Source organism: Myotis nattereri (genome assembly GCF_964212035.1).
Source record: "Myotis nattereri genome assembly, chromosome: 11".
NCBI classification, from domain to species: Eukaryota; Metazoa; Chordata; class Mammalia; order Chiroptera; family Vespertilionidae; genus Myotis; species Myotis nattereri.
In genome coordinates this window covers 45,843,211-45,868,418 of record NC_138086.1, presented here as the reverse complement: position 1 = coordinate 45,868,418, position 25,208 = coordinate 45,843,211, and the positions used below count along the sequence as shown (strand labels likewise).

General features: G+C 34.9%; 1 protein-coding gene across 1 annotated transcript in view; it reads right to left on the bottom strand.

The window, feature by feature from the left end:
- Positions 1–25,208, bottom strand: part of VPS50 (VPS50 subunit of EARP/GARPII complex) — a 121,818-nt gene that overhangs the window by 39,049 nt on the left and 57,561 nt on the right. Inside the window, exons 13-19 of the mRNA XM_081102352.1 lie at positions 20,161–20,293; positions 16,337–16,425; positions 11,387–11,481; positions 10,930–11,028; positions 6,670–6,760; positions 3,985–4,161; positions 402–520 (exon numbers count right to left, since the gene is read on the bottom strand). Of these exons, the coding sequence (XP_080958478.1) occupies positions 402–520; positions 3,985–4,161; positions 6,670–6,760; positions 10,930–11,028; positions 11,387–11,481; positions 16,337–16,425; positions 20,161–20,293 (803 nt within the window). The remainder of the gene's footprint in view (positions 1–401; positions 521–3,984; positions 4,162–6,669; positions 6,761–10,929; positions 11,029–11,386; positions 11,482–16,336; positions 16,426–20,160; positions 20,294–25,208) is intronic.

Genomic DNA, 25,208 nt, shown 5'->3' with positions numbered 1-25,208 from the left:
GGAAAGATAGATGGAGACTTTTTATATTTACTAGATTGAAGCAGAAACTCCACAGACCAAAACAAGAAAAAGACTACTTTTCTCCCAGAGGTTTTCTGATCTGTGTGAAGCATAAATTGCCTCCAAAGGCAGCATTGATCGTATAAATCGAAGGTTTGTTTTTTTTCTGCAAATACCATTGATCTCTAAATTAAGAGCTTGTTGATTATGTCCAATATTAAAGAAAAAAACTACATTTTTAGCCTTTCGCAAATCATTTTAAAAACATATTAACTTCTGTGACATATTATAATCAACATTAATTTTCAATTTTTGTTTTTTCTTACTCTTTAAAGGAAATCTTATGTGTTGATTGTGCAACATAAAATGCAAAATACCATTCAACCTGAGAGCAACTGTACCTTTTCACAGGAGCGTCGCCTGTCTGCTCATCCACATAATCGCGTTTTAGTTCCTCCGGAACATCACTGTCACTGTCATACTCCTGATAGGCGCTTTTTTCCTGTTCATCAGATTCATACTGAAGAAAACACAGAATATTCAAAAATGAGGATGAAAAGCCAACCTTCATTGGAGTGTTTTAACACAATAAAAGTATCCAATTTTATAAGTAGTTATAGAATAAAGTTCTTAATAACTTAGCTTCATTTTGCCATCAAAAATAATTCTACTTTCTTCTTCATCATCCTACCTAAACCAGCTCAAAAAAATAAATAAAATACAAACATTTTACCTACTAAAGCTTGTAAATATGAAAAAAATCAAATATGTACATAAAGAAAATAAACATCCTGCTAGGCCTTTGGAGAAAACAAAATGTTCATGTGATTTTTAAAAGTAATCTCTTCTTCCAAGTGGTTTCATCACAAGTTCTAACTTGCTAACTCATTGTAAAGAGGTTGAGTATACATTCTGGCACACTGGACATGTTAATGCAGCTTAATAAACACGCACAACACACATGCTAATGTTCTATCTCATTATGATGAATGATTTACTTCCAAAGGCAACTTTAAAATAGGCTTAGCAACTAGGGACTACTGAGACGAAGAACAAAAATGGTGGATTTTTTAAAGAAAGGTACTCTCCTAACAGTTTCCCATCTTTATGGCACTATTGCCCCGTGCCAGCATAGGAGAGGAGTAGAATCCATGCACAGCAAAGGAAGCAATGGTATCATCCTCCTCCTCCTCCTCCTCCTCCTCATCATCATCATCATCATCAAATATTGTGAGTAATATGAATAAATAATGGCTAACATTTATTAAGTTTTAACCAAATACTCTGCCAAGTGCTTTCATGAATTATCTCACTGAATTTTCAAAACAATTCTATTAAAAGGTTTCTCCCTATTTGCCAGTTCAGGAGATCAGTATAATGAGGACATAAGAAGAAGTTAACTTAATTCACCAATTGTTTTCTGAGTCTCTAAAGCATTATGACAGGCCATGTTAAGAGTGAATCCTGACTCTCAAGGACTTAACGCTGTACCTCCAAGATTAGATCAATATTAATAACTACAGACGAGCATGACAGGTACACTCCACTACTTGTACACGAGTGGTCCTGATGACATTCAGGAAGGTGTTCTACACAAACTCTCCTGGTTATAACGACAGGGCTTCATGATTCCACAGTAAAACAGATCCTCAGTTTCAAGGATTCTATATTTGCAAATTTTCCTACTCACTAAAATTTATTTGTAATCCCAACAATAATTCTTCATGATACTTTCATGGTCATTCATGGATATTGTCAGAGAGGAGAAATTTGGGGGTTACCCAACATGTACATTCCCAACTGAGGGCAAACAAGGTGCCACTCTTTCTTCTTGCATTAGCTCTCCTGCTGCAAACAAGTGTCCTTTTCATAGTCTAATTAGTGCCACATTTTTAAAAAATTTTGTACTTTTTGCTGATAATTCTACTGCTTAGAATGGTCCCCCGCATAATACTAAATAAGTGTTACCTAGTGTTCCTAAGTGCAAGAGAACTGTCATGTGCCTTACTGCAAAAACACATGTGTTAGATAAACTTCATTCAGGCATGAGTTACAGTGCTGTTGGCCATGAGTTCAATGTTAATGAATTAACAGCATATATTAAATTAGGTGTCTTTAAGCAAAAACACACATAAAACAACAATACATAAAATGATCAGTTAATGAAAATGTTATGACTAGAGGCTCACAGGTACCTAATCCCATATTTCCCATAGGAGCAGTGGTTCTGTATTTGCTAATTCAGGGTTCATGGCGACTCTAAAAAACACAAGTGCCACAAACAATGAGAATCAAATGCCATGTGAGATTTAAATTGAAAAAAAATACCAATACAAAGGGATATTATTTCAAAAATATTGGCGTGACTTTTAAATCCTTTCAGTTTAGTCTACTTTACCAAGGCAAATTTACACAAAAAATCAATAAATTGTCATTTTAAATGTGAGTTACTATAAAATAACTTCTACTTCATGATAAAAAGTGATAATGGTACACTTTGATGGCAATATTTTTTAAAATTACATCTTCACTAAACACCAAAGGAAATGCCAAAACTAAAATATGCATAACTCAACAAATTTTTATCAAATTTGAAGAGTTTTCAATTTTAGCTTCATCAAACCTAAAATAAAAGTAATACTGTTACCCTAACCGGTTTGGCTCAGTGAATAGAGCGTCGGCCTGTGAACTAAAAGGTCCCAGATTCAATTCCGGTCAAGGGCATGTGCCTTGGTTGTGGGCACATCCCCAGTGGGAGGTGTGCAGGAGGAGGCTGATCGAAGTTTCTCTCTCATCGATGTTTCTAACTCTCTATCCCTCTCCCTTCCTCCCTGTAAAAAATCAGTAAAATATATTTAAAAAAAAAAAGTCATACTGTTTTCCTCTGGAAATGATGTTTTCCTCTGGAAATTATGAATATCAGAAGGACCCATCTAAATGAAACATTGTGAAAACATCCTGTAGGTTACTATGAAGTAAGAATTCCCCCATTGTAATTATGGAGAAATTGAGAGTGAAGGGCCACAGAGCTAGTAGAAAGTTTGCCTTCAAACACTTTCCATAATCTCACACTACCTCTACTCTATATTGTTTTTTTGAGCTGCTCAAAGTGTTATTAAAACATCATACTTCCAAACCCAAAAACAATCCTGCCAGGTAAGACATTATCCTCTATCAGGAAAAGGACATAGAACAAAATGACACTCTTAGTTGCCCAAGAGTGGAGTTGAGAAAAAAGTACAGAAGATCTATTTCCTCATGCATCCATGTGTCCAACAAATCAGATAAATCCTATATAATAAAATCCTAATATGCTAAGTGTCTGGTCGTCTGTTCAACCAATCAAAGCATAATATGCTAATGATATGCTAAGGCTGCTCAACTGCTTGCTATGACAAGCACTGACCACCAGGGGGCAGACGCCCCGAATGGTAGGTTAGCTTGCTCCTGGCGTCTGGCCGATTGGGACTGAGTGAGATGGGCCAGACATGCCTGGAGCCCTCCTGCATCTCTCCTGGCCCCTATTGTTCACCGGTGGGGTCCCTCAGCCTGGCCTGCACCCTCTTGCAATCTGGTACCCCTTGGGGGATGTTGGAGAGCTGGTTTCAGCCTGATCCCGCAGGCCAGGCTGAGGGACCCCACTGGTACGTGAATTCGTGCACCGGGCCTCTAGTGTGCAATAAAGAACCTATACTCCTACTCCACTAATAATCTGGTAGGAACATAAAGTAGTCTAATAAGGACACAAAGTAAACACATAGGCAAATTTTATCATTCAAAAGGACAAGGTCAAGAAAGCATATTGTAAGACCATTACCTGTACAAGTAGTATCACAGGAACAGAAGTAGTATATAGATAGGTAGGGATATGGGTGGTGAATGGGTAAATAAATCTAGCCAATTACCTTGTTTAATGGGTAGAATACTCTTCAAAAAGAAAACCTCACTTAATGGTCCCCAATATGTTTTAAAAACACCACCTACCCCGTTAGAAGCCAGGACATCTTCTGTTTCTTCATCATTGTGGTTTGCATGGATTTCAAATGGATTCCCAACACTACAGTACTGCTCAAACAAGGTCTCTGTTTTTGAAGATGTTGAAGCTGGCTGCTTACTAGGTGAAACTGATGGGGAACGAGACTGTTCCATGAATTTAAATTCCTAGACATTAGAAAAGGAGCCATATACCTTTTAGAAACAATAAAATTCAAAAACATAAACATTCCATCACTGTAAATGTAGAGTTGGGGGGGGAGGGAATTAATTCTGATTCCTAAGGTGGTTCTCTTTTAAATCCTACAAGTTGTCTCAAAGCACAAACGCAGAATTACATTAGTCAACGGTTTTCCTAAAGACAAATTCAGTTGCTAGTATCAATTACAACAGTGTTATCTGCATTAAGCTACTTTTGGCTTACTTTATGTAACTGCACGGGAAATTTTTAAAAGTAATTTAAATTTGAATGATAATTCTAAAAATTTTAACATAGCAGCAAAAGCATTAATAGGATATTGTTTTAATCAATAGTTTTTGTTAAAACTAATTATTAAGTTAAACACCTTGCATACTTATTGTACCATTTAAGATGCTCTATACAAAGTCATCAAAAACAAAGCATGTAGATATATCTTTGTTATAATGTTGTCTATAAACTTTCCTTTTTTAAAAAATTAAATTAAATTTAAATTAACATGATTTTTTCAATACCATTTATCCCTTCATGCCCTCTTCCATCTCCATACCATCCCCATCTATAAATTTTCATTTATTTTTCTTCATATGCCAAAAAGCAGATAGCACAAACACACATGCTGAGGTCATCAGATGATAAATCTTATGGTCCTAGCTTGCCATTAGCCCATTCCATTCCATTAACTTCCTATATAATGTTGGGAATGTCACCTGGCTTCTGTGTGCCTCAATTTTCCCATCTATAAAATAAGAGGGTCACCTAGAATGAGAGAATCACAAATGCTAAAGAGTTGTAGCTCCCAGTCCAAATCATGCATTTTCCAGATAAGGAAACTGAGACAGTCTGGAGAGATCCAGTGCAAAGTTGAAGATCATGCAGCTAATCAGAGGAAGATATTGCATAATCCTAAAGTTCCTCTGAATTGCAAAACTATTGGTTTGATTATTTTTAATAAAAGTGTACTATATATTTTTCTAATACCTTTTAATTTTTAGTATTAATCCTAAATTTAAATTTTTTCATATTCAATGATAATCTTCTTAAAATTACATTGGCTTAAGTTTCAAATGATGTTTATTGTCTTTTAAAATTGCAAATACATATTAAATCAGATTAATTATACTGCTTAAAAATCATGCCATTATTTTTGTAATTCTACACAAGAAGTGACTATAAATTAAGACACAATTTAAAAAACGACACAAGTCTATAAGAATCCCTGTTTCAAGATAACCACTTTTTTTGTGGTTAGAACACTTAACATGAGACCTATCCTGTTAAAAAAAAATATAAGTGCACAAAAAGTATTATTAACTATAGGCGAAATCTTGTAGTTGATCTCTAAAACTTGTTCATCTTGCATAACTGAAACTTCAAGGTAACTACTTAAAGAAGGTAATGCTCACTTGGATGGACATGTTCCAATGTACCTTGTAAAATAAGTTGTCTTATAACTATACCAAGTGTGTGTGTACAGGTTAAACACAAATTCAAACAAAATTATTTAAATAGACATTCTAAAATCAATGTTAGAATTTTAAATAATGTTAAGGAATCAACGTAATATATGAATTCTAAAATAATTTTTAAATTAATGTTAATTTTCTTGTATTTGAAAGCAGTTATTAATCAACATGTTTCAGTTATTTAATATTTCCACATTAGGAAAGCAATATGATAGAACTGGATAGCAAGTAAGCTATTATACAACATGAGCATAAAGATTATCCCTATAAAAAAACTGTTAGTACGTATTCTTTACATTTATCCAGAATAAGAAAATTGATTCTAGAAAGCCATTCCTTCCAAAGGCAAAAACTAAATGCACTGGACCTTCTAAATTTAGACACAGTATCTTGACATTTGGTATTTGTAGTACAAAATCTATCACAAAAGGAATATTTATCTACAATGTGTTTCAACCAAGGGAAAAATCAGATCACTTAAAGATACTTCCACAGATTACAAATTCTATAAGGATTCCGGGATCAATTAACTAATAAAGAATAGTTAAGAGTGGTTTTTATATTTGCCTCTTTTATTTCTGAGGTATTTCCTCAATAGAGGCAAATTTATGAGTTGCAGCATAAATTAAGACCCTAGTAGTCCTTTGAAGAAATGACAAAAATTCTGTAAATATAAGCATTTTCATTAATGACCATCAAAATATAACTGTTTAAATTTCTGTGAAATTAAGTAAAGTGATTTTTATGGAATCATAAGAAAAAAATTATTTTAATTGTGACTCTTCTTAAGCAAAAGAGCGTTCTTGAAGTCAGTAAACTGAACTTGTAAAAATAGAGTTTGACATCCAAAAAGGATCCCTCTTATAAAAGAGGCTTGCTATTAATCACTTTTATGGAAGAAAAGACACTATTCTTTAATTTATTTTGTACATGCTCTCACGTATTTGTGTTGGTTTTTTTTAAGGATGACTAAATAAAAGACAGATTTATTTGTTTTTAAGAAACACTTACATGAAGTTGCAAAATGCTGAAATTTGACTTAACGGGACAAAGTTCCCAGGTCTCATTCTCTAGAAACATTCTCAGTTCATCAAGCCGTGTTCTTAAAAAAAACAACAAAAAAAACTCCAAAAAGTAAGAAGTATACTATACACAAGAATTAAAAAATGAAATAAAATATAAACAACTATAGAAGATCATCATGATCATAATCAACTTTGAGAACCCATTCAGAACAACATAACACATTTATTTTGTTAATGTTATCAACCTTAAAAGAAAAAAACTCTTATACTTATTAAATTAAATATTTACTTAATTTTGAATATTTTTACTATATCACAAAAATAATAATATACAGAAAATGACATTTTTATTAAGGGACTAAACCAAAAGCTACTCACTAAATCATGTACTTAAAATATCCTCAGCTAATCATATATCAATGCCAAAAAAATAACCCACAAAACACGGGGAAATAATTTACAGAATTCATGAAATCATAAATACTAATAAATGCTTTATACTAAACAGCATAGACCATAATCATGCTGAAGTGATGGTGCCCATACCTCACACCATATATAAAAATTAATTAAAATGGACCACAGACCTAATGTAAGAACTAAAACTATAAAAATTTACAAGTCTTACAATTCAACAATAAAAAAAAAATGCCATTAAAAAATAGGCCAAGTCTTTGAACACCATTTCAACAATAAAGATATACAAATGACAAATAAGTACATAACAAAATGCTGAACATTGTCACTCATTAGGGAAAAGTAAATCCAAACGATAATGAGATACCACTTCATACCCACAGGATAGCTATAATCAAAGAGACAGACAAGTGTTAGCAAGGTTTTGGAGAAATTAGAATCCTTATACAGTACTTCTGGAAATGTAAAACAGTGTAGCCACTTTGGAAAAGTTTGGCAGTTCCTCAAAATGTTAAACATAGAGTTATCATATGATCCAGCAATTCCACTCTTCATTGGTTTCCAATGGCTGTAACAAATTACCACAAATTAGGTGACCTAAAACAATAGAAACTTAATCTCTCACAGTTCTGGAGGCCAGAGGTTTGAAATCAAGATGTCAGCAGGGCTACATAATCTCTAGAGTAGGGAAAAATCTATTCCCTTTGCCCCTTCCAGCTTATGGTGGTTGCCACCATTACTTGGTTTATGGTCACAACATTACAATCTGCCTCTGTCTTCACATTACTTTCTCCTGTATGTGTGTATGTCTTTTTGACAATAAGTAAAGTAGAATAACGAAAGGAGACCATTAAAAAAGTCAGTTTTTCCACTGCATGCAGCTTGCAGTCAATACCAAGAACACGAAAAGGTCTCCAGTTGCCTGCTGGATATAAACCAATTGTTTGGAAATGGACATCTGGAATGCCTTAGTTCTAACAGAGTCAGTACGGCTCCTAGCTACCTCAGAGTTCTCTGTCCTCTTCTATGTATGATTAAAAAGACACTCTTCTTTTGCACAGCAATGTGCAATGTGTACAAGCCAGGCCTTCTATTTTAGCAGGGCTTAAGTTTTGACAAAAAAAGAAATTTATAAATAAAGGCAGTGTTAGGGTTTCATGTTCCTTTAACACTGTTTTCCTGGGCTTAACCAATTAAAATTTTTATATTTAAACATTCTACTCATTAAATTTATTTTCTTTCAAAACAAATATTTAAGTTTACAATTAACAGAGAACACTTGTACTTAAACATACTTAATAATTAATATATCAATGGTTTAATGTCTCATAATCTCTCTTCTAAATGGCAAATACAACTGTGATCAGATGTTGACTTCAAACAAAGAAAGAAAGCAGAATTTCAAATCCTGACTCTCCCTGCACCAAATAACAATAAAATCAAAACTGAACTTTAAAAAGTAAAAATCCTATCTAACAATAGACAAATATGGTAATTAACCATACTCTCACTATGCTTCCCATTGGCTAATCAGGGTGATATGCAAATTAACTGCCAACAAAGATGGCAGTTAATTTGCATACGTAGGCTCAATGCTGGGAGGCGATAGGGTAAGGACGGAAGAAGCCGCCAGCTGCTGACGGTGATCGGAAACCCAGGCGGCAGGCAAGAGCCGGGTGGCAAGGCAAAGGCGGCCCTGGGGGCCTCCTTTGCCGTGCCCCCCAGTCCATGATCAGAGAACCGGGGCCGCCTTTGCCCGGCCCCCTGCCAGTGATCGGAAAAGTACCTGTATTTTTTTTTCCAAAGTACCTGTATTTTTAATAATTTCTTGACATGGTAAAAGAATTTTACACATTATGATACAAGGGTGGTGGGGTGAGGAGAAGGAGCAGCAGAACAATCAAACAAAAAGGGAAACAGAAATGCATGGTGGAAGGGATTTGAAGGGTGGGTAGGGGCATTGCCCAACTAAAATGAAATTGGTTTGTTACTGAGTACTATTCATGGGAAGACAGCATCCTGACTCCTTCTCTATACAGCATATTGGGAGTAAAAATGATGAATCAAGGTGGAAATATGATTAGGGATTGGAAGACAGACAGGGAGAGAAGAAGTCAGAAATAGACACTGAGAGAGTCACTGGCTGGCTGGCTGCAAATACTGGCTCTCCAGTAGTGATAGAATAAAAAAGTAGGGGATATCTCTGGAAGATTCAAGAGATAGGGGGCAACTCTTCTATGGTTTTAACTTGCCCAGCAGATTTCCACATACACACGTGTACACACCTATGTTTGCATGCACACACATATACACATAACTGACTGCCCTCCCTGGAAGCACAGAAGAAGAAGCCGCTTTGGTCCAGGCGCCAGCGCCTGCGGCTGGCTGCAGCCCAGGAGATGGACAAGCCACCCGCCCGAGGTCCCAGGCTGCAGCCACCCAGAGAAGCTGCCAGCCCTGTGGTCCAAGGCGCCAACGCCTGTGGCCAGGGAAATAGGTTCCCTCTTCTCCTACAGCAGTCATTACTTCAATATTCCCCTTCTGAATTTCTCTCCTGTGCTGCAACCCAACTCCACTTTTCATCGGAAGGATACGGAACAGAGAGAGCAGTGTTAAAAGCTTACATTTTTAAGCCGGTAAGGTTGGTACTTAAACATATAAATGAAAAACTAGAGTCCTTAAGGTAACAAAGGCTACAAAGGACAGGAACAGCGCATGGCCTATTATATCCAGCAATCCATATGGGGACTGAAAACTTTGCAATGATGACAATTAATGAAGATATGAATTAACTAAAATAATTGACAGGGACAATTCTTCCATCTTTGAAAATATCTACATCAAATCTGTTTAAATAGATTTTCATCTGCATAATATAACACATTCTGACAAGACCACCACCACCACCAATTTGGTCAGTGTTGTGCCGATAAATGTTTAATAAGTGAAGGATCCCCCACCCCCCGAGTGCACAAATTTTTATGCACCGGGCTACTAGTACAGAATAAAAAGTAAGACTGAACTCAATTGAAACAATAAAATGTATGTAAGGGACACAGCACAGAGTCCAGCTACTACCAAGATCTAATATACAGAGTGCCCCCCAAAAATATATACACACTTTAACAGCTGATAGCTCAATTTTGAAAATGAAATGTATTTTAATAAACACTTTGTATAAATTTTTTGGGGACACACTCTATGTTAGCTCTCTCATTTAATGCTGTTTTAAGTATACAATCACATTGCCATATGAACATTATTTCCCATCTTCCCTCCTTCCCAAAGCCATTCTTAATCACCCTCTGTAAAGTTAGTAGTGATTGTTTTGCAAAGTAATGTAGTACATAATCTTCACTTTGTAGCTACACTCTGAATATTGTGCCCTCTTCTCTAGAAGCCTTCTTACTTCCAAAAGGCCGATGCTTTAAAGCACCCTCACTGAGTGCTGCCTCTACTGGTTTAACTTTCTTGCTAGCTCACACATATAGTCAGTCAGGCAAAGCACAGTGGCCAAATCTTCTGGTGAACCCTGATGCAATAATCATCTTTCACCCATACAGAAATCAGCTCAATAATTAGCTCAATATTTTGAGACTCTCAAGACAAAGATTATATTAAAACTGACAATGAATAAGTAATAAGATATTTTATAGGAGTTTTGGTAAAAAATCCTGAACCATCTAAAAAGAGCTATAAAGCACATACATATTCTTTCAAATTCAAAAGTAATTGTTTTAAACCAATTAATGTTAAAAGTTTAATTAGAAACAGACTAAGTACCCTCAACACCTAAATAAGTCTGTTCATATTTTATTAAAGTTCTTACCTGTGGTAGTTCTTAAAATAATTGACACTTTGTTTTCTAATAGACTCTTGCAAAACTTCAGATTTGCTACCACAAAATTCTTCTCCAACTTGCATCAACCTAGTTGGATAAGAAGATTTATATAAATTTCATCAACATCCTAATTATAGTAAAAAAAAAAAAAAAAGAAGTCCAGATTGTCTTTTCAAAGGTAACAAATAATGAAATTTGGATGTTTGAAGAAATTCTAAAGATCACAAAAACATTATGGTTTATAAACATCCAAAGGGTAGAAATATTTAAACAGACTCACATACAAACCCAGAAGAAAATAAATTATGAAAGCTCAATTATCTTCATTCCCCTGAAGAAGTTATACATGATAACTCACTGAAATCGTGATTTCTTTGATAATTATGATTTCTTTAATTATCATGGTTGAATGAATCAAAGAATAAGACAAGATCTCAAACACTACCTGCTGATTATATCCAAAACAAATATGAAATCATCATATTTGAATATAGACAAATCAGTTCCAAGCAAGTAGGTCTTTACTTTTAGCTGAACATCCTGTAAAAAAAAAGAAATGTTTTCAAGTAAATGCACAATATTGAAAATAAGTTTTTTGAACTATTTATTCTATAGTTATACATTAAAATGAGACAGGAATACATACTTAATTGATAAAGAATATATATCTAGACCAGTGATGGCGAACCGATGACATGCGAACTCATTTTTTTCGTTGATGTTTCTTTGTTAAATGGCATTTAAATATATAAAATAAATATCAAAAATATAAATCTTTGTTTTACTATGGTTGCAAATATCAAAAAATTTCTATATGTGACACGGCACCAGAGTTAAGTTAGGGTTTTTCAAAATGCTGACATGCCGAGCTCAAGAGGTTCGCCATCACTGATCTAGACCTTAGGGTGATATCACAGAGACAATCCCATAAACATAAGATATAATAAGATAGTAATGATCATCACTATTTTACATACATCTGCACATGCAAGATAAGAATTATATCCTCATACAGAATATTAAAAATCATCATTATTTATAGGCTAGAAACCCCAAAATAATCTATTCAAAAATTATTAGAATGAATAAGACAACTATTGAAGTGATTATATACAATATATAAAAATTTGATATTTTTCATGTATACCTGCTATAATACTTTGAAGTGGAGATTCCATTTAAAATAGATATTAAAATATACTTAGAAATAACTTTAATAATAAATATCATACCTATAAGAAAAACTAGCACTCTAGTGAGAAATTTATTTCAATAAATTTGAAATTTATTGAAAAGTCAAGGAATAGGACGGTGACTAAATAATGTTAAGATGTCAATTTGTCCAAATTAATGTAGAGGCTCAATAAAATTCTAATTCAAATCAACATCAAAACTTGTCTTCCAAATATTCTAAAATTCACTGGAAATAATAAACAGGCAATAACTGCTTTTAAAAAAATAAACTTTGAAAAGATGGAATGAAAGTTATGAGCAATGTTAGAGGACTTGTACTATCTGAATTCCTGTATTAAATATATTAAAAACTTTCTTAAAAGAATGCTAACAATATACAGAGAAATCAATGTAATAGAACAAATAACTCAGAAATAGTGCTAATATATATACTAGAGCTTAATAAACAGCAGTAAAATTCACTGTTCTGATTATTTACATTGTTTCAATCATTATGATTAGAACCTTACATATGCATAATTGTTAATCCTAGGACAGCACTTTTGAGCAAGCATATATTATCCCCCTAAGAGGAGAAACTTAAGTGAATGACAAAGCTAAGATTTGAATTCAGGTCTATCTGCCTTCGAAGTCTCCTTTTTTCCCTGTACCCTGCTACAAAAAATAGTAACAAATAAAGAGGGAAGAAAAAGATTATCCAGCAAGTAGCAAAGGAAAAAACTAACTAGATTGGGTGTCTGAGAGGGAACCGTCCTCTCTTTATATCAAAAGAAATATGAAATATATTAAATAAATGTTTCGGATGTTTTAGAAGGATTAAAAATTAATACAATAAAGGAAAAATATAATCTGAGTACCTATTAAGTATTCTAGGTATTGGGATATTGCAAATAATCCAAAGTTTAGATAAATATATTTATAATTACCAGATGAATATTTATCTAAGCTTTACAAAGGAAACAACACTTTAAGAATAAATGTAACATAAATCACAAAAAACAGAGGTCAATAGTTGGAACTCTTAAAAATCTTAACTATCTGCATATTGAAACTATAAGTGAAAACAAATAAAGTATATACAAAGGATTACTCATTTCTTGCCTAAGCCAGCAGGTCGTTATCTCCCGAGGGGTCCCAGACTGCGAGAGGGCACAGGCTGGGCTGAAGGACCCCCCCCCCCTCAAAGTGCACAAATTTTTGTGCACCGGGCCTCTAGTCTATATATATAAAAGCCTAAGTGACCAGCTGACTGGCTGACAGTTATGATGTGCACTGACCACCAGGGGGCAGACACTCAACACAGGAGCAAAAACCACAGGCATGGACACATGGAACAGACTGATGAATCTCAGAGGGAAGGGGGAAAGGGGGAGGGTGGGAAGAGGTTAATCAAAGATCTTATATGCATATGAGAGCAGTGGTTGCCAACCTTTCGAACCTCATGGACCACCAGTGGTCCGCAGACCACCAATTGGCAACTGCTGTACTAGAGGCCTGGATTCATGCACCGGTGGGGTCCCTCGGCCTGGCCTGTGGGGATTGTGCTGAAACCTGCCTGGTGCAGGGATTCGTGCACCGGTGGGGTCCTTCAGCCTGGCCTATGCAGATTGGGCTGAAACTGGCTCTCTGACATCCCCCAAGGAGTCCCAGGTAGCAAGAGGGCGCAGGCCAGGCTGAGGGACCCCACCAGTGCATGAATCCGTGCACCGGGCCTCTAGTATAATTAAAAATAGTTATTTTTCAAATGCCCAAAAAATAATTTTACAAGTGGGTGGCATACAAAAATGTGAAGGAAATCTCAAATTCACAAGAAGTAGAAATTTGTAACCTCTACAAAAAAAAAAAAAAAATGACTAATAAGCATTTTAAAAATGTCATTTCTCACATGTCAAATATTTAAAGATGAAAAAGAAATCTTGGAAAATCAAAACTTTCATATGGCTAGGTTTGCATGCCCATGAGGTCAAGGACCATGGGTTCACCACCATGTTCTCAAACCCACGAACAGAGTCTTCCACATATTTGATCCCGCCTTTTTTTTTTTTTTTTTTTTAGTTAAAATGCATAGGACCTTTGCTATAAAATTCTACAAAGTTTTCATATGAAAAATCAATATGATTATGCTTTTGAGTTTAGTTTTATGTCAGAAAGGTTAATCTTCTTATGTTTTTCAATCATTTATCATTATCTCTATAATATATTTATGATGAATGTCTACAAACTGTCACATGACCACTTGTGCTTTACAATTTGTGATTTCAGAAGTCAGAAATGTATTATGATATGTATAGCATATATTATATAACACCCCGTGTGGGGTCTGGGCAGTATACCAATATAAAACACATTAATATTCCCACAACATATGAATGTTCACTCTAATGCAGTGGTTCTCAACCTGTGGGTCGCGACCCTTTTGTGGTCGAACGACCCTTTCACAGGGGTTGCCTAAGACCATCCTGCATATCAGATATTTACATTATGATTCATAACAGTAGCAATATTATAGTTATGAAGTAGCAATGAAAATAATTTTATGGTTGGGTCACAACATGAGGAACTATATTTAAAGGGCCAGAAGGTTGAGAACCACTGCTCTAATGGGATAAATAAATAATATAAAAAGCTTAATGATAATACTAGTCAGGTTCCACCAAACTAATTCAATTCAGGTCAGATTTTGCCTGCTAAATATGTTTTAAAAATTGTTTTTCAGAGCTTTTGCTTTTTTTTCAATTGCATTGAGTCTTGTGACTTCAATTTAAAAAATACTCAATGAATTCCTAATGTATGCAAAGTCCTGCTCTAGAATTATTTGAGAATTGGGGCTAGTGATGCAAAAGGAACTTCAGAGTGTTTGGAGATGAAGACATTCTAAAGCTTGGAACCTATAACACAATAACCTATACTCAAAAGCATGATGACTTTTATTAAACTGGTCAAATGTTTAAATAAGAATAGCTTTAGAAACTGTATATTAATAGATTTTTCTATATCAGGAATGACATCAGGTTGCCTGACTGAACGGAAACTGGCTATGTTAAATGCCAGGTCAATATCTCAAAGTACAATGAACTACCAGAAAATCTATAAATTCTACAATTTCAAATAAGTATAGTTAGAGTCTATTAGGACACCAAATAAAAAAACAACTCATATTTGACTCTGGGAAAATACAGAATTTGAAGCTCTTACAACTATCATATGAGTATACTTTAAATAATAAATTAAAAATTCAAATAGCATATCCAATGTAAATTTATCAAAAGTTGGAAGAGCACTAAATTATAGCTGCTTTGTGATTCTTGAGAAAATTTGTTTGAGTTTATATAGGGTGGGGCAAAAGTAGTCTAAGTTGTTAAAGATAATACAATAATAAATAATAATACTAGAATAAGCTCTATATTATGCACTCATAACTGTAAGCCTACATTTGCCCCACCCTGGATTTGCCTAAATAATTTTTCAAAAGAAATCCTGCAAAAGATTGTCAAACTAAAAATCAGCCTCATTAGGAAACTAAAAAATATACTTTAAGAGACCAGCTCTACAGTCTTCTAAGCTTCAAAGAAACAAAAATTTTAAAAAAATTATACATTTTTATCTATGAAATAAACTTTTAACAAATTAACAAATTTAATATCTGATAACAATAATTGAGCTACGAAACTGCAAAAGAAACACTGAAGAAGATATACATTTAGCAATAAACATGTAAGATTCCCTCAAGGCACAAAAATCATTGAATCAGAAAAAAGTTCTTCATTCTATATTAGATTCCAACCCAAGTACATCACCTATTTATTTATCCTTTTAATTTAGTTCAAAATTAATAGAAAAGGAAAGAAAACACAAATAAATAAAATAAAAATAAACAGTATCTCAATAAAAAAGCAGTTTCTTTAAGAAAACATACATTTGCTAGAACACTAAAAGCAATTGTGCAATTAAGGAAAAGAGAAATATTTCTAATGGAGATTTTTAAATTAAAAAACTTTTTCTACTGCCATGTATAATAAAATAGAATTGCCAACTAAATTATAAAAATTAAATTAAATGATTGACTTATTCCAAAGAAAAACTAAATATGATTAAATATGCAATAAATACAATACAGAAAATTTAAGCACTGAATTTCTAAAACAACTTTGACATAAAGATTTCTATAGCTTTTGTAAAAAAAAATTTTTTTAAACCAAACCTGCCATATTCGTGTAAGTCCATGTTCTAATTTCTTTTTAATGTAGCCACGATCAAAATTAGTTTCTTCAGTGCTCATATTACTCCCTTCTGAAAATAAAAAATGGTATATGTTTTTTTATTTGCTCAGTAACATTGTTGTTAAAAAAAAAAATCTCATTTGGGTTCTCATATATTGTAAGTCTATATAAATATAGAAAATATGTTCAATATTTATACAACCGAAACAAAGTCAAAAAATAGTTATTAGTGTTAAATCTATTTAAGATAGATAAACTTAGAAGCTGAAATGTTAAGTACTTTACACCTAATGTCACTTAGCTCATGTGTGATTGGAGCTGGGATTGCAAGTTGAGGAGTGTGATCCCAGACCCCAAGTTCTCAATGACCCAGATACTCCCTAATACCACGGCACTACAGAACCAATTAGCCCCATTATGAATTAATCTGCATATTAACAAGATTACAGATTGCAGAACCACTCATACAGTGAGGTAATGATACAAACATTTATAATTTTCAGAATAATTTTATCCACTCCAGATAAATAATCTAACAATGTCCAATTCAACATGTAAGATCAATGATCTGCTTCAAACAAATTTTCCCCTAAAAGCAACTGAAAATACACATTTATATTAAAAAGATTCTGCCTTGGTGAGAATGAACTGTGCAGAATAACAAAACTGTGATGTTATCATCTCATCTGGGCTAGCAGGGTGTCCACTAGTAACCAACAAAAGGCCTTTGATGAGCCAGGCCCCAATGCATGCCTGATATACCTTTAACCACTCCCACAGCTTAAGCCTTATTATCTGTAAGGTCTGGCTACTAGGGGCCCAGCAGCTCAGGGCGGTGCACTTAAAGACAGCTTCGGAGTTTCATTTAGAATGGGAAAGTGTCCCGATACCAGTGGAGTCGCACGAGCTACAGCAGATGAACTCTCGAGACCCTTTCAGTTCTATGAAGTTCTGTGAAGAATAAATCTCAAACTACTGAATCCTAACATTTTATTCCTTAATGTGAATATGAAAGGGATGCTTTCAGATGAACAAGTGACTTTTTAGAATCCTAGATACTGTCAGCTGACTGCCAGACTAATCAGAGTCCTGGACAGTCTTAACATATACACATTAGGGTCAAGCAATTTCAAAAAAGAGGATGAAGTAGTATATTAAGACTCAGATAGAGTTTTAAGTTTTGACTCTATACCTCATGAAAACACACATATGTAAACATATAGTTGCCACTTGGACACAAGGGTTATTGCAGTCGAAAAATTCAGATATAATTTTGACTCAGCCTACTGTTGAACAGACGCCTTAGTGATGACATAAGTCGACTAAAACATAGTTTGTATGTTGTATGTATTATATACTGTATTCTTACAATAAAGAAAAATATTATTAAGAAAATCATAAGGAAGAGAAAATACATTTACAGTACGATATCATTTATTGAAAAATATTCGTGTATTAGTGGACCCAGGCAGTTCAAACCCATGTTGTTCAAGGATCAACTATACATGTAAACTATTAGGCGTTGCCATGCTGAATATATATGTATACAGAGTCCCCTAAACTCTTCTCTTATATCTAAGTATGTGTTACTTTTGTTCCAAACTTCTCCTTTGGTCTCTCCTTAATAATGTTATAGAAAAGGGAAAAGAGGTGCTGAAATGTCTTAACAGTTTCCACATCTAGAAAAAAAACAAAGGTTGCCAAAACAGGATATAACTTGTAGAAAATTGGTATCCTGGAATTCCCTAAGTAAACTGATAATTTTTTAAGGCCTATACACATTTCATTATTACTTCTTGATCCATTTTCTTTGATGATATTAACAACAAACAGTGTAAGCACTTTACCTTTTCTCTAAGTTTTACAGCAGGCCCTGACCGGTTTGGCTCATTTAAAGTATCCTGAGATATGCCAAGGCTGGGGATTCACTCCCGGTCAGGACACATACAAGAATTAAATCACCCCATGAATACATAAATAAGTGGAACAACAAATCCATGTCTGTCTGTCTGTCTGTCTGTCTGTCTCTCTCTCTCTCTCAAAACAATAAATTAATAAATAATAAATTTTAGCCCTAACTGGTTTGGCTCAGTGGATAGAGCGTCGGCCTGCAGACTCAAGGGTCCCAGGTCCAGGGCATGTACTTTGGTTGCAGGCACATACCCAGTAGGGAGTGTGCAGGAGGCAGCTAATCGATGTTTCTCTCTCGTCGATGTTTCTAACTCTGTATCCCTCTCCCTTCCTCTCAGCAAAAAATCAATAAAATATATTTTTTTAAAATAATAATAATAAATTTTACCCTATGGGACTTTTTGTTTTGTTTTTTAACCTACTATTTTAAGTTTACTCAGCAAACTGAGACCTGGAGAAGATGAAGTAATTTCTTTACACTCTCACTTTTAGTAAATGGCAGGAAAAATTTTGAAACCAAGTATCTGATTACAAAGCTCATGCATTGCTCCAAGATAGCACAGGGATAAGAGTTCAGGAATTAGTTATAAACAGACTGATCAAGAACTTTGGGTCAGTACTCACTCCTTTTCTCTCTTTTCTCTTTTCCTTCCGTCATCCCCCATATCCATATCGGACAATATTTCTAAGAGGATGAAAATGCTTCCATAGAATTTTCCTCTTACTTTTTGCTATCTATATTTATGAGCTTCTCATGAGTCAAGACAAATATTAAACTTACATTTTCTATACTACCAAAATCATATGTTTAATCAAGCAATAAGATTTGGTGTTCCTCCACTCACCCAACAAAAAAAATCAATCACCTTAGAAATTAGGAATTCCTAAAATAACTTGATAGACTACCTACATTAAATTGTATGTAATATAAAAAACTAGTGCACTATAATTTATTTTGCCCCTATTAAAAAATGCTGATAAAATCATTTATTATTTTTTAAAGTTTTTTTGAACATTTAATCTTAGTTATTATTCAAGCATAATCATTTATGATATATAACTATAAAAATAAAGTAATTTAAATATAATACTATAATTTCTCAAAGATTTGTTCTTTATTTATCTGACTATTGCACATTTAAAGTTGGATTCTTCATTTAAAGACAAACATTTTAAAAAATAATTTTTATTTATTTTATTTTATTTTTTTAAATATATTTTATTGATTTTTTACACAGAGGAAGGGAGATAGAGAGTTAGAAACATCGATGAGAGAAACATCGATCAGCTGCCTCCTGCACATCTCCTACTGGGGATATCCCCGCAATCCAGGTACATGCCCTTGACCAGAATCGAACCTGGGACCCTACAGTCCGCAGGCCGACGCTCTATCCACTGAGCCAAACCGGTTTTGGCTTAAAAAATAATTTTTAATGAAAATTTTAATTTCTGCTATATTTTGAGGAAGAAAAGTATCAGTATAATTGTTAAGTCATAGAATGTAGCTTTATTAGTATAATTTGAAAATTAGCAAAATCGAGTTAAAACTGAGCATTTAGCATTAATTTTATAGTAAATTTGGACAGATCAATGTCTTATCTAGTTTACAACTAAATATATATATCCTTTAAAGCCCTTTCTTAATAATTCAGTCCTATAGCTATTAGCACATATCCCTGGAAACTGGTACTATTTGTGACTTAAGAAGTCCTTTAGCCCAGTTAATTCCCAAAGGTAAAGGAGCTTTCATAGTAGCTGAATCACTTTCTTTGGTAAACATATAACATATGTTCACTGGAATTCTAAAAGAATGCTGTTCTTTTTCTTTCACCTTGCTCCAGAAATATGGCATAGTTACAATGTAATTTTTTTAAAAATCAAAGTAATTTCCTACCAGAAGCAGAAGTGGTATCCTCATTATCATGTTTTTCATGCCATTCCATAGTCCTATAATAGCTGAGCATAACTTCCCACAGTGCTTTGCACAGGTCAGCAAGGCATGGAATATAGCTGTCTGATGTAATGTGCTGAAGAAAATGAGAAGAGTCAACTTTCAAATTATTACATCTACTTTAACACAAAGTAAATCAAAATAAACTGTTATGTTATTAATAAAATTTATTTAAGAATTAGACATGATTAAGAAAATTTCTTCCATTGGCATATATAAAGAGAAAGTTCAATGGAAAGAAAATATTGTTCAAGTAATTCTAATTTCAACATAGCTGTTAGTATTTGGAAGAGATATCAGTTCATTCAAATTATAATCAGTGAATCAGAGTATAAAAATTATTGAATTGACAAGTGTTCTCAAAAGTGGCAATGTAAACTTTCCCAAATGTATTTTTTCAAGGACCTTGTTCAGAGCATGCAAACACAGCTTTATATTCATCCTTGGAGCTGAGTAACAACTTAAAAAAAAAGAGTTCAGATTTACAATTCAATCACTGCATTTGTATAAATTAAGCAAATACCTTCGACAATCTCTAAATTCTCTAAATAACATAGATATTCCCATATCTGACAATAACATTTTCATTATGTGGTCCCAAATCTTCTCCCTAATAAAAAGACATGAATGTTTCCCACTCTATGCTTTATATATTTTATTGATTTTTTACAGAAAGGAAGGGAGAAGGATAGAGAGTTAGAAACATCAATGAGAGAGAAACATCGATTAGCTGCCTCCTGCACACCCCCTCCTGGGGATGTGCCTGCAACCAAGGTACATGCCCTTGACTGGAATCGAACCTGGGACCCTTCAGTCCGCAGGCCGACGCTTTATCCACTGAGCCAAACCAGTCAGGGCAACTCTTTGCTTTATAAAAGCATCAGTTGTCACTCTGCCTTTTTCCCCCTGCAGGTAGAATGATGTCTCCATTCTATTTTGCAGGCTTCCTATCTGTTATAATGCAGCATTTGCTCCAGCATTTGAGATTTTGTAGCATTTCTTCAGTTTGTAACCAGCCCATCACCACTAATCATGCTGACAGAACACCAAAAGGTTAAGACTCTGGTGTATGCCCTCCAAGGTAAATAGCAAGGAAAAATAAGCTATATATAGCAAGTACAGGTACAGTGTGATTGATGCTCAGGATATCACAGCTGGTAATGATCCTCTCCCTTTCAAAAGTTCTTTTAATCTCCATAATGACCTTTCCCTCCTCTAAAATCATTCAGCAATTAATAAAAATACTAACTTGTATGACTCACTATACTTTTGTGTAAGCATAGCAAATCTCTGAAACTCAACTAGGAAGTAGTAAAATAAAGAAATTGTTAAGCTCTGGAGTCAGACTGCCTCAGTGGGGTTCATGCCAAGAATGGTAATTCAATCTTATAAAATCTGTTAATATAATTTGCCATATTAATCGGTCTAAAGAAAACTTCTGACAAAAGTCAACAGCCATTACTAATAACAACTCATCAGAAAATAAAAATGATAGGCATTTCCTTAAATGAGGAAACTCCATAAGGCAAACCCACTGTGGTCAGAACAAGACAAAAATGTCCTCTATCTCCACTAATATTTAACAATGTACTAAAGGTACTACCAGTGCAATTAGACTAAAGAAAAGAATTAGTAGGAAAAGAAAAAACACAACAATTTCTATCTGCACATGACCTAATAATACTGAAAATCCCTAGGAAATCAATTATACAGCTAACTCAAACAATAAAAATATCCAGCAAGTTAGCAGGATATATTTATCATGCAAACAAATAGCATTCATATACACAAATAATAACCATTTAGAAGACACACTGAATGAGAAACCTCCATTTACAATAGCAAAAAATAAAAAATGTTTAGAAATAAGCTTAACAAGAAATGATCCAAAACTCTATAAAGAAAGCTGAAAGACATAAAGTAGATTTGAAAATAGAAAGATATTCCTTATTCTTGGTTGTGATGTCTCAACATCATCAATATGTCAGTTCTGCCTGAGATAAATTTGAATTTCCTGAGATATAAATTAAAAAGTCCAGAAATAGATCCAACCTGATGTAAAAATATAGCATATAATAAAGATAGCACATCACTTCATTTAGGTGAAGATAGTCTTGTCATAAATAGTGTTGGGACAACTGCAATAAGACAAATGTAAACTAAACTATAATGATACTAATTCTCACCCATAAGGTTGGTAAACATTGTAAAGATGACCACTGACAAAGATTCTGTCCTTGACCAAACTCTAGCCAGGCTCCTCTGAGCCCTCTTCTCTATTAAGCCTCAATCTTGGTCTATAAAGATTTGAACAAAATATGAATATAGTCTCCTAACGGCTCAGGAGGCATCCCTAGGATGCCCCTAGTCCAGCCGTGGGCAAACTACGGCCCGCGGCCAGATCTGGCCCGTTTGAAATGAATAAAACTAAAAAAAAAAAAAAAAAAAAAAAAAAGACCGTACCCTTTTATGTAATGATGTTTACTTTGAATTTATATTAGTTCACACAAACACTCCATCCATGCTTTTGTTCCGGCCCTCCGGTCCAGTTTAAGAACCCACTGTGGCCCTCGAGTCAAAAAGTTTGCCCACCCCGGCCTAGTCCCTTTAAACTGCCTGCCTGAGAAAATTCAAGGCTGCCAAAAGAATGTGCTATTTGTTCCAGCTAACACGGGAAGATAGGGCCCCTGTCCTCCAGCCTTGGAGGGTGGGAGCCTAACTTCAATAAGCCCCAGTTAGCAAAACCCAGTTGGTTTCACATGGACCAACCACCCCTTCCAGCTTTTTGTAATTTTTCGCTTCCTTGACTCTACTGAGCCTCCACTCACTCACTCACTCACTCCCCATTCCCTCATTCTCTTTAAAATGCCCAGTCACCTCAGTACAAATGGAACTTGAGTTCTGCCAGACTCTTCCTTACTCCAATAATATATACTGACTAAAATCTGTTCTTACCACTTTAATTAGTATGTGTCCATCTTTGCTTATCTTTGATAACATATATACTCTGTTGGCAAGGCTGTGAAAAACATAGGTACTGTCATTCATATATTGCTGGTGTGAATGCAAAATGGCACAACTCTATGGAGGAGAATTTGGCACTAACAAAACTACGTAATTTCCCTTCAACCCAACAATCCCACTTCTAGGAATTAGCCCTTAAGATGTATCTTAAACAACGTGAAAATATATAACATGAAGTTACTCATTACAAGAATATGTGTAATTGCAAAATATCTGAATCTATCTAAATGTCCAAATATAATAGACTGGTCAAATAAACTATCATTCATATACAAAAGAGCACTGTACAACTGTGAAAAATAATTATAAACAGACATGCATTTTCTTAAATTTTATAATTTAAAAAATCCTTTTCATATGACATATATCCATGAAAGGGAATTTTTTTTTTTTTAGTCTCCTAATTGCACTAATTTTTTTTTTTTATTAGTTAAGGTATTACAAATGTGTCCTCTTCCCCCCCATTAACCCCCAACCTCCGCACACACATGCTCCCATCCCCCTGTTGTCCATGTCCATTGGTTTGGCTTATATACATGTATACAAGTCCTTCGGTTGATCTCTTCCTCCTTACCCCCGCCCTCCCCTACTTTCCTTCTGGGGATTGATAGCCTGATCGCTGTTTCTAAGTCTTTCGATCTGTCCATGAAAGGGAATTTTTAAAAATTTTTATATATATGTAATGAGAAACAGAAAAAATTTAATGCACATAGCTTCTTATCATCACTAAAAGAAACAGGGGAAATAAGCAACAAAGCATTAAAGTTAGTGACCTACAAGAGGTGGAGTGAGATGAAGTGGAAGGAACATGGGAAGGAGTGACACTTCTCTGAGTATACAAATTGGATGTAGGTATCTATTTACAGAAGAATTAGAATGGCTATCCAGATTTACAAATAGCTTGCAGAGAGCAATATAAAATATTTTTGCATACTTATGCCATAAATTTGGGGTAATTTTTATCTTTACTTTTTCACCTCTATTTTTATAATTACTAATGATACAATAAACCAGTCTTGAATTTTTTCCCTTGGTTTATCTTTACCATACAATTACACCTAATATATCTCTTACATAACATACATGCAATACACCGATACTGATGAGGAAGAAGCTAAAAGCAGAAGGCAAAGAAAAGCAGAAATCACAAATAAGCCTGGTCACGGTGGCTCAGTGGTTGAGCGTCAACCTATGAAACAAGAGGTCATGGTTCAATTCCAGGTCAGGGAACATGCCTGGGATGTGGGCCCGATCCCCAGTACGGGGCTTGCGAGGAGGCAGCTGGTCAATGATTCTCTCTCATCACTGATGTTTCTATCTCTCTCTCCTTCTCCTTTCCTCTCTGAAATCAACAAAAATATATAGTTCTTAAAAATCACAAATAAGTTCTGGGCTGCAGCTCCACAATCATTTCACCTGAATAAAGGTACTCTTCTATTAAGTCAATTTTTTAACTTTCATAAACTCAACTTTGCATAAATTTGTATTTATAGCATGTAAACAAATATAATCTAACTAGGGGCCCGGTGCACGAAATTCGTACACTGGGTGTGGGGGAGGGGACTGTCCCTCAGCCCAGCCTGCCCCCTCTCACATACTGGGAGCCCTCAGGCGTTGACCCCCCTCACCCTCCATTCGCAGGATCGGCCCCTTGCCCAGAGGCGTCAGGCCTGGGCAGGGGACCCTCATTTCCACCCATCACTGGTTCTGCCCCCAGCCCAGGCCTGATGCCTCTGGCCCAGGCTTCAGGCCTAGGCAGGGGACCCCCAGACCCCTTCGATTGCTGGCTCTGCCCCTTGCCCAGGCCTGATGCCTCGGCCAGAGGCGTAGACCCCCATCACCCTCCGATCGCCTGATCGGCCCCTTGCCCAGGCCTGACGCCTCCGCCAGAGGTGTCAGGCTTGGACAGGGGACCCCCATCTCCCCCCGATCACTGGCTCTGGCCCCCACCCAGGCCTGAGGCCTCT